At 24.6% G+C, this 10,860-nt stretch overlaps 3 protein-coding genes across 5 annotated transcripts; 1 reads left to right on the top strand and 2 right to left on the bottom strand.

The window, feature by feature from the left end:
• Positions 1 to 165: 165 nt before the first annotated feature.
• LOC122860506 (MOB kinase activator-like 2) lies at positions 166 to 4,329 on the top strand. Of its 2 annotated transcripts, none has more exons than XM_044164346.1 (6): positions 166 to 554; positions 643 to 1,293; positions 2,914 to 3,168; positions 3,246 to 3,370; positions 3,438 to 3,665; positions 3,746 to 4,329. In XM_044164346.1, the coding sequence occupies exons 2-6, from the start codon at positions 1,289 to 1,291 to the stop codon at positions 3,817 to 3,819; spliced, it is 687 nt and encodes a 228-aa protein (XP_044020281.1). In that variant the 5' UTR covers positions 166 to 554; positions 643 to 1,288; the 3' UTR covers positions 3,820 to 4,329. The 2 variants fall into 2 exon arrangements, with proteins under 2 accessions (XP_044020281.1, XP_044020280.1); XM_044164345.1 differs by having other exon boundaries at positions 201 to 554; positions 643 to 2,353.
• On the bottom strand, positions 3,791 to 5,592 carry LOC122860505. Its single transcript, XM_044164344.1, has 4 exons — positions 5,478 to 5,592; positions 5,290 to 5,414; positions 4,982 to 5,221; positions 3,791 to 4,905 (listed from the first exon to the last, which is right to left on the bottom strand). The coding sequence occupies exons 1-4, from the start codon at positions 5,544 to 5,546 to the stop codon at positions 4,488 to 4,490; spliced, it is 852 nt and encodes a 283-aa protein (XP_044020279.1). The 5' UTR covers positions 5,547 to 5,592; the 3' UTR covers positions 3,791 to 4,487.
• A 154-nt stretch (positions 5,593 to 5,746) lies between these two features.
• LOC122860504 (palmitoyltransferase Hip14) lies at positions 5,747 to 10,003 on the bottom strand. 2 transcript variants are annotated; one of them, XM_044164343.1, is made up of 7 exons: positions 9,828 to 10,003; positions 9,194 to 9,541; positions 8,580 to 9,125; positions 8,209 to 8,488; positions 7,767 to 8,129; positions 7,532 to 7,688; positions 5,747 to 7,449 (listed from the first exon to the last, which is right to left on the bottom strand). In XM_044164343.1, exons 3-7 carry the CDS (start codon positions 9,122 to 9,124, stop codon positions 6,968 to 6,970), a joined length of 1,827 nt encoding a protein of 608 aa, XP_044020278.1. In that variant the 5' UTR covers position 9,125; positions 9,194 to 9,541; positions 9,828 to 10,003; the 3' UTR covers positions 5,747 to 6,967. The 2 variants fall into 2 exon arrangements, with proteins under 2 accessions (XP_044020278.1, XP_044020277.1); XM_044164342.1 differs by having other exon boundaries at positions 5,963 to 7,449; positions 9,326 to 9,541; positions 9,828 to 9,982.
• Between the last annotated feature and the right edge of the window lie 857 nt (positions 10,004 to 10,860).

Raw genomic sequence — 10,860 nt, 5'->3', positions numbered from 1 at the left:
TTATGATTTGATTGATCCAAACAGTTGTTTTATTTTTATTTTTTTTAAAAACAAAAACAAAAATAAAAATAAATATACTTGCAGTTGGTAAGTTAGTTGTATATTTATTCATCGATAAAAAAGTTATTCATCTTACCGATTCAACAAAGATAAACAATCGAAAGAGGAAAAAAGAGAAAAAAAAAAAAAAGGATCATCTCATCAGCTGAGTGAAATTCATCAACAAATTATAATTTTTTAAAGCCAAAATAAACAATATTAATAATTCTAGTAAAACCAAAAAAAAATAATTAATAATAATTGATAATTAAAACTACACTTTTGCAATTAACAAAACATTAGAAAAAAAAAAACAAAACAATAATAAAAAAAGTGATTAAAATTTGGATCGAAGATAGTGTTATTGCGCGTCAACAAAAATAAATAAATAAAATAAATAAATTCATCAATGAATAAATTAATTTTTATTGTTTTTAATATAATATTATGATTGTTATTAATTGTTGTTAATCATTCATCAATCAAAATCGAATTTCATCAATATAAATTTCTATGTAAGTTTTTTTTTGTTCGAAAAATATTTAATTAAAATAAATCAATTAACAATTTATAATAATGTTTTTTTTTTGTTATATTTTTCAGAATTTTAGAAATAAATAGATCAACTTTTTGATTGTGTTCGGTTGTAATCGTAAAACGACCGAGTGTTCACGAGGTGAACAGGTGACAATAGCCAATAGGCCACCTCGCCATGTTAGATTATTATTTCGTGAGATCGGTCATCACCGTGATTCGTGGTGAACGATTGAAATAATAAAATATAAATATTAACAATATATCACTAAATAATACACGATATTTATTAATTTATTAAATTATTAATTAGTCGGTCTATACATGTGTGTTGTGACGTCTTGAAATAGCATATTTTTTTTTTGTTTTTTTTTTTTTTTTATTTATTTATTATTTTTTTTTTTGTTGTTTATAAATACTTGTTGTTAATTTATCTTAATTAGACATTAGCTAGTTGTGCAAAAGAAAAAGATTTCATAATTATAATTCGTATCGTTGTTGGCTACGTGTTTTTTAATTTTTAATTTTAATTTATTTAAAAACTGTGAAATAACTATTGTTGGTGATATTATTGTGTTACTTATGAATTTATTTATTTATAATTTTTTTGTGTAAATATATTTGGAGCTTAACCGGCGAACAACGTACTTGAAATTGTAAATCATCCAAGCTGGATAGGTTACCCGAGTACCTCCGCGATACCGTGGACTGGTTTATGGGGTGAGTTATTAATTATTATTTAATTACAAAAAAAAATAATTAAACTTTTACTACTTTTAAAATTATTCCAATAGATCAAGTATTATTTTTTTTATTCAACTTTTTGAGCATGTTTGTAATTATTGTTAAATTTTATTTAATTTGTTTTAATCTCTCATTATTATCAACAACAACAACAACAACAATAAAGGTACAATTTTTTTGCAACAAGAAAAAGTGAGAGTTGACAAATTATTTAATTTAAAAAATAAATAAAAAAAAAACGATGCAATGGATTAAAAATTAATAGCTTGAATTATTATATTTCAAAGTGATACGTTTGTTTGCTTGGAATTACGTCATGCTGGTAGAAATAAATTGTCGATTTTATTTTTTCACGATGGAAAAAAAAAAGATGTCTCGTTTGTTGGCCTCTTTTTTTAGTACATTTAGTGGCTCACTTATCGATCGTAAAGAAAGTGTTACGAATGACTTGAAACTTGATACACTTGTACATCAAAAAAATAAAAAATTAACTTATTCTTAAAAATAGAGATAATAAAATTGATAAAATGCGTATGAAAAAAGAGGCTGAAAGATTATTTTTGGAGAGCACCACTAGTTGAAATTGTAAAAAAAAATAAAAAAAAAGCACCTGGTTATTTTTGGATTTAACCGGTACACGTGTCAACATTTGCTCCAATTTAAAAAGACAAAAATTTATCTTGATAATGATAATAATAATAATAATTTAACAGATAAGAGAGATAGGTAAAAAGTTGGTTGGCTTCAACTGCATGTTGTTAATTGCATTATAATTTATGTCTGGCTGCGTAGCACACACATGTGATCAAATTAAATATCAAACAGGAATAGAAACTTTATAAAAATAAAAAAAAAGAAGAAACATTTTGTTCTTCACATTATCAGTGTAATAGAGAGCTGAAAATTATTCATTAAAGTAGTTTTTTATTTATCATCATATAATGTTTGGCCTTGGTGGAAAAAAATTGTTTAAATATTCATCAATTAATAATACACTACCTCTTGATGTTGAAGATACTGTAACTTGTTTTTGCAGGTCAGTTTTTTTTTTTTTTTTTATTTATTGTTAAATAAGTATCTAATATATTTCTCAAAGAGAAATCATTGTTTATGCTCCATTGTAACTGCGAAATACCATTATCATAAAAAATTGAAAAAAACAACTTGTCATTATCTTGAATCATTTATCGAAAAAAAAATAAATAAATAAATGAAAACCAAGGCCATAAAATGAAATGATTTTTTTTTTTTATAACTAATAAATTTACTCATAAAATTTTCCTAAAGATATTAATTTTTAAAATATAAAGTGTATATTTTTATATTATAAAATACATAAGAAAAGAAAAAAAAAAAGTATCGATTGTCGCAGAGGTAGAATGGGAAAGGCCTAGTGCGTCGTAGTCAGCTGACTCGACTCATTGTAACAGCTGATTCGAAATAATATTTTCAACTTGAAAATAGAGCAAATTCTCGTCATAATTTTTTTGTTTTATTTTTAATTATTAAATTGTTATTTATAGTTAATTAATTTTAAAAAAATTTATGTAATAATAATTTGTTGTTAAATATGTTTTTTTTTTTTTTTGTTTATAGAAAAGCCCGAAGAAAGGAGAAAGATGCAGGAACAACGGAAGATCCAAAATTATATTTGGAGGAAGCAGCACTTGAACGACAATTACCAGAATTGGATTTGAGGATGCTTGTTGATTTACCACCAGGTCTTGATTATAATGAATGGCTTGCATCACATACACTCTCGTTATTTGATCATACAAATCTTATTTATGGAACGATATCAGAATTTTGTACACCAACTGGATGTCCTGATATGACAGGACCTGGTTTAAGGTAAAATTTAATTTAAGATTGTTAAGAATGCTTTATTTTTTAGCAATAAAATGATTTATAATTAATTTAATTTACAGAACTTATTTGTGGTTTGATGAAAAAGGAAAAAAAACAAGAGTTGCTGCACCTCAATATATTGACTATGTCATGACATTCACCCAACGTACTGTTAGTGATGAAACAATATTTCCAACAAAATATGGTAATTATTGAATTTCAACTATTTAAGGAAGCATCTGTTTTAATTTATTATTTATATTTTGTTTCAGCAAATGAATTTCCAAGTTCATTTGAATCAATTGTACGTAAAATTTTACGATTACTTTATCATGTTGTGGCGCACATTTATCATTGTCATTTTCGTGAAGTTGCACTATTGGGTTTACATGCTCATTTAAATTGTGTATTTGCTCATTTAACACTTCTTAATCAACGCTTCAATCTTATTGATACTAAAGAAACTGAAATTCTTGGTGATCTTGAAGCAGCACTTTTAGGTAAATATTTCGTTTTTTTTTTTTTTTTAAATGAATTTCTGTAATTTTTAATTGCTTACCTGGGTTTTTTAATTATTCAGGTGATTCATCATTGGGCTCTTCTAGTTCTGTGCCAACTACAACAATTCAAGATCCACCAAGTGCAACAACGTAGACTAATTTGTTTGATATATAGATTTTAAAATTAAAAAAAAAATATATTCAAATTTGCAGATCATGCGGTCTAGTGGATATAGCTAAAAAAAATAAAACTTAAATTATTGTTTACTGTCGTTGCCTTGTCCACTTGCGATAGTTTGCGTTAATCAGATATCGAAATGAAAATTAATAAAATATTAATGATAAATAATCAGGTCAATCGAAAATAATAAAAAAAAAAAAAAAATGAAAATTAATTCATGTAGTACCTGTAAATAACACAATGAAGAAAATCATGTAAATTATTTTTTTTTTTCTTTTTTGTTTGCTATTTGTGAGATTGTACATAATTTATTGACTAGACAAAAAAAAATAATGAAATAAACTAAAAGAAGAATTGAAAAGAGATGAAAAAAATAATAGGAAAAATAATTTATCGCATGAAAGAGATAGTGAGTGATTGAATGAACGAAGATAGATAAAATTATTGATCAATTAATAAAAATGTTAAAAAGAAAAAAAAACGCTAAAAACGCTGTAATAAAATTTTAAATATGATTGTTCTGTAAAAAAATAAAATAACGATAATATTGTAAACATAAATAGCGATAATAAAATATATACCTGGCGTTAAATGATGTTGTAAAAAAAATTTAATTATTAATCAAATACCAAGCTGTTATATCAAGTTGGAAGATTTGTATAATTATTTATTTCAACAAGTCTAATAGCTCGAAAAAATATTGCAATTTCATGAATGAAAAATCCAAATGTTTGAGCAATTGGTTCACATAAATCTCTAAATGACGTTGCAATGTTATAGAAAAATATTAATATTGGTTGTATAATACCATTAAAAAAAATTGTCAGCAAAGGTTTTATAAAATAATCAGAAAACATTTGTATGACACCAATTGTCAATGGTCTAACTAAACTGTATAAAAAAAATCTCAATAATTGTAAGATAAAAGCAGTGATAAATGTTATTCCAATGTGAATTGTTCCAAATATTTCAGCCCAAAATCTCGTTGCTGCTTGATCTATTTTTTCAGCATATTTTTCAGTTGTTAAAATTGGCGAGGCATCTGTTGTTTTATAATATCTATCAACAAAAAAAAATCATTGTTTTATTAATCCTTAAATCAAGACAAATATTTATTATGCTTTTATACACCTACGCAGAGTTACCGTGATCAAAATAATATATGTCAATTCTTTGAGTTATTCTTTCGATATTTTTAATGTCAATTGATTGATCAATATTTAAATTTTTTGAAGCTAATAGTGTTTCACTTTGTCCATGAACTCCAGTTGTTTTTTCACATCTTGATGATTTATCATAACTTTTTAGCTTTGTTGGTAATTTTTTTTGTTTATTTTTATTATTTATTAAAGTTAAATCATCAATCTGTGGATTTCTAAATGGTTTTTTCATTTTATAATTTATGGTTCAATATAAATATGTAAATTAGTTAATTTTATTTACACTTTGTAGCCATGGAAAGGTGATTGTACAGGTTCGAATTCAGCCATTGCATAGAATTTATCTGATCGTTGAGTTTTTGATGTTGATGGAATGATTTTTTGTTTATTTGAAGTTTCAGATTCATTCTGTTGAATTAAATGAACTTATTTATAAAAAAAGCTATAATTATTTAATTTAATGTTTTTTACGTTGTAATCTGTTTCAGTTGATGATGAATCTGATATAGCTGGTTTTTCACGATTTTCTTCAGCATTCATGCTTAAAAATTTTACATAAAAAATATCAACAAATAAACTTTGCAATGCTGCCTGTCTAAATTAATTAACAGTAGGTTAAATAAATTATAAATTTCGTAATTCTATTGTTTATTTATTTTTTAAAATTATATTATATTGAAGCTAGCTGAAAAAATCGAAATAATTTCTTTGAAAAAAATCGAAATCAAATAAATGAAAAATTTCTTAAATTATCTTAAATTTTTATTGAAAATTTCTATAATGACAATTAATTTCTCGTTGCAACACATTTGTTTTAAAAATAACTAAGCATTAATACGAAATTAAAATTAATAATTTCTCACACAGTTAGAATACAGTTAATTTGAATATTATTTAATCACAGATCTTGATAAATATTTCAAGAAAAAAGAAAATAAAATAATCCTAAGTAAATACATTTTCATTTCGTTTTGTTTGTTACTTATTTTATTTATAATAATTAAATACTAATAAGCGAGTATTTATTTATTTATTTGATATAAATAAAATTGAGTCAAATGGTTAACAAACATTGACTATCCCATAATTTTTTGCCTGTTTTTATTACAATAAAATAATAGAAATTGAAAGAAATTTTTTTTTTCTTTCAAGTAATTAATGTTTTTCAATTACACAATTATATTATTTGAATTCACAATAGAGAGATAGAGAGAGCATTTTTTAATTTCTCTTTTTTTATTAAACATTATGTTTATTTTGGTTTTTCATATTATTATTTATATTTTTTTAATTTATTGCTGGCACTTATTTTTCGGTGCTATATTTTGTTGTTATTTCATCATTTTCTTTTTTTATTGTTTTAAGGTATTTTTATTATCTAAACGTCGAGAATATTTTTTTTATAATTAATTAAGGAATGTTCCGTAGCTTATTTTGTACATAAACAATTACACTAAAATTGTTTTCTACTTAAGACAAGTAAAACAAAAAAAAAAACATCAAAAACGAAGAAAAAAAATTATGGCAAATTCTCTTTGAGTTTATCGCCGTAGTAAAAAAAAGAAAAAAAAATATTTACAAATTATATATTGTATAAATTTGAAGTATATGTTAGACGTGCTTATTTTTTTTTTTTTTTATGTACAGGTAAGAAATTTTTTTACAAACAAATTTTAAAATGAAATTCTTTTGCTGCTAGTTTTTTTTATTTGCTTGTGTTTTAATTTTTAAATTTCATTTAAACAACTCAATTCTTTGGTAAGAAAAACAAAGGACAATATAAATGACTAATTAATATTTTTAATTATACGATATGGCTTTGAGAAGTGTGCAAAAAGTTGATACAATTATTAATTAACATAATGAATATATGCATCGTCTAAATATTAAAAAATGAATTGAAAAAAAAAGACAATAAAACAAACAAGATAAATGATTGAATATTGTTGTTTTACGTAAATTTAAACATACTGAAAATTATCTTTGTTTTTTAATAATGGTAATTTTTCAATGCCATCTCTAACATCAAAACTATAAAGCCAATCAGTACTTGGTTTAGCTTTTATACCACAAAAACTAAAATTACAAAAATCAGCAAAATTTTGTAACGCACCACGATGAAATGGATTACCATTTTTAAAATGTTCATATCTACCAGCATTCATACGCTCGTTTGTTGTCATACCAAGTATTATTATTTGATACAATTGACAAGCTAAAAGTACACCAACCCAAAGTACATGAAGACTAATATTAAGTGTTATCCACATTACCCATGGATCACATTTTGCTGCTGCAATTAAGTAACTATCTGGATTTTCTCGATTTGTTAAATTTGTCCAACATTCAAATTGCCAATATTGTACACTTGCTGATATAACAACAATACATAAACCAAGTAAACAAACCAAAAAACCCAAAAAATATTTATGATTATGTGCACCTAAAATAAATAAATTATAAAAAGTTATTATTTTTTGTTATTCATGAATTTAATTTGAAAATTGTTTAATTCATTTGCTTACCAATGCAATTGTTAATCCAAGGACAATGATGATCAAAACGAGCAACACAACGATCACATGTAGAACAATGTTTTGATCTAATTGGCCTTCTGACTAAGCAACTTGTGCAAAATGTTTGTGCCTCAAATCCATCAGACTCTGCTAATTCTACAATTGTCTAAAAATAGAAATAAAAAAATGATGAGTTTAAGTTGTAGAGTATAGCTGAATTAATAATTGATTATGAAAACATTACATTGAGTTTTTCTTCATGAAGACCAGATACAATTCCTGGATCACCACGCCAAGATTGAATAAAACATATCCAAAGTGGTACTGAACCACCAAATAACATCAACCAAAGATACCACGAAGCATGTATGCCCAACCAAAATATCCATGTTATATAAATCCATGTTTTTGTTGATATATAAATTGACATTGGTAGTACAGTACATAATCTTTCATCAAATAATAAAGTTTTAGCAACATAAACACCAATGTATAATAAAATAAAGGCACCAAGTTTTATTAAATAATCAACATTACTTTGTAGTATCATGCCAATAAGATAAAATACAATAAATGGTGTTATTGCCATGCAATAAAATCTAATTCTCTGAAACAAAAACAAAATAATAATTAGCATATAAATTAACAACAATAACACATTGTTATTTGTAAATAAATTTAATTACTTTATCACGACACCATACACGTGTTCTTCCTTGTTTTTCTCTAATTTCATGACTTATTTTTTGTCCAAGCCAAGCAGCTCCAATATGTGGTCCTAACAATGTCATTGGTGTTTCATTTTGAAAATTTGGAATATCTAATCCAGCACCATGACGTACTAGTGTTGATATTGCTGTATTATTTTTAGCAATAATTGCCCAATGAAGTGCTGTATTACCATGAAGATTATCAGTCAATGAATGACTTGCACCAAGAATTAATAATAATCTTGTTGGATCCAAACTATAAATTATTTAAAATATAAAAATAAATTATTATTACATAATTAAATTTAAACAACAAAATTAAATAAATGAATAAATAAATTATATACGTGTTTATTTTATATGCTGTCCACATTAGTGGTGTCATTGCTGATCTATCTGGTGTATTTGGATTAATTCCTTTAGCAACAAGATATGCAACAATACCAGTAAAACCAGATTGTGCTGCAAGATGAATACATGCAAAACCTGTAGCATCACGTAATGATGGATCAGCACCAGCTCTAACTAATAATGTTACTGTTGATAAATGGCCTTGTCTTGTTGCCCAATGTAATGGTGTTGATGCTAGCTCACCACCAATTGCATTAACATCAGCACCTTTACCAATTAAATATTTTACAATTTCTTTTCTATTATTAATTGATGCCCAATGTAATAATGTTACTGTTTCAGAATCTGGCTCATTAACATCAGCACCAGCTTCAACAAGTTCAGTAACTCTATCAATAGCACCATACTGAGTTGCTTTTACAATATCAAAATTACTACAATCCATTGATGTTGCTCTTGGTATATCTGGTCTATTTCTTGGTGATTCTTCATCTTTACTGTCATTTCCAGGACAAGCTGAACGTATTGGTAATGCATACATTCTGAAATTTTATTTGTTATTACACTTTTTTTTCATTATTATATTTAAAATTGAATTTATTTTATTTACCTCAAAGTAGGCTAATTATTTATTAGTCAATAATTTAATTTCAATAAAAATATCAAAAACTTTTATAATTTTTTATAAATAAAACTTGTTTTTCACTCGTCATGTTTTTTTTTTTTTTTTCTTTTTAATTACCTGTACTTGTTTGAGTATTTTTTTTTTATGAAAAATTATATTGTTGATAATTTATTCATTTATTTAAGTTTATCTGGGAGTATCCACTTTTGCGTTATTACTCCGTTTTGTGTGTCTATGTATATGGGGAATCAAAGGGGTTTATTTCAATTTTTTTTTTTTATCAAAATATTCTTGGTGGTAGTGAGAAACTATGCGCGTGTGTCAATGCGTCGTCTGAAAAAAATAATAAAAATATATGTAACTAACTAACAATGACAAACATTAAAAATAACAACACCCTCAACAATTTATAATTTTGCAAAAACAATAAATAATTCTATTTTCATTAAAAATAAACAAAATATATTTTTATTTTATAATAAATTCATAAAAAATTTAATTAAATAATAACTATTGTTAAAAAAAAAAAAAACACTTTGCACAATTTACTCCAATATTTACTCCAATTTACTCAATTTCATATAAAGTTATAATAATAACAATTAAATTTTTTTCTTACACTTGTCTCAAGGTTTTTATTATCAGTCTTCGTTTATCGATCAAACAATGACAATATTTATCATTAATAATCGGTTAATTGAGAGCAAAGATGATTGATTTTGTCTGAAAAACAATTGGACGACTATTTTGCCGCAGGGGAAACGGATACTTGTCGGTTTTGGTTAGGTTTATACTGTTGTTATTATCATATTATTATTTATAAAAAAAAAAAAAACAAACAAAAAAAAAAACAAAAGTCATGGCGAACTAATTTACCGACAGCTAAAATTAAGTCAGTTGATGTTTTTGCCGCTAGTGCGCAGTGATCGTTTTTTCATTTAGCGGTAAAATGTTGGCTCCAAGTTGTGCAATTATTTCACCTGAAAATACCTGTAATAAGTTCGTAATTAATCATTAATTTATAATAATTTCATAGACAAAAATTTTGTGAACAATTTGAGTATATATTTGTCAGTGGTTGTTTGATATTTTGACACATAAAAATGGATATTAAAAGTGCCAAGATGAAGATGAAATGATGGTGCTCTTTTTGGAAGAAAAATAACAATGGTTTGTAAATATTGTTTTTTTTTTATCTAAATGTTAATGTTTAATTGATTTTTGTGTAAATAATATAAATTAAATGCAATTAATGTGATTAAATAAAGAGTTAGACATTTGAGGTTAGGTTTGGTTTAATGACAATGAGAATATATTTATAAATGAAAAAAAAAATATATTGGACATGTTGGACAATGACGCCAAGTACACCACAACAATTATTTAATGTTATTTTAATTTTTCATCACAAAAAACAACTTAATAATTGATTGTTTTTTGTTGAAATTAATTAACATAGCCTTGCTTGGTTTTTTTTTGCTAATAATTTTATAATTTATTTTTCATTGAAGGTGTATCAACAAGTTTGGTGATTCAATTTATCAAACAACAATTATATAATTTGATTGTTGTTATACTGATGCATTTGGAGCTAATAATTTGAGGTAAATTAAATAAATTTCAATTGTTTTTTATTTATGTTAAATAACAAA

Source organism: Aphidius gifuensis, linkage group LG1 (assembly GCF_014905175.1).
Source record: "Aphidius gifuensis isolate YNYX2018 linkage group LG1, ASM1490517v1, whole genome shotgun sequence".
Taxonomy (NCBI): Eukaryota; Metazoa; Arthropoda; class Insecta; order Hymenoptera; family Braconidae; genus Aphidius; species Aphidius gifuensis.
Note: the sequence above shows the minus strand (reverse complement) of the source record. Positions and strands in the feature narration are given on the sequence as shown.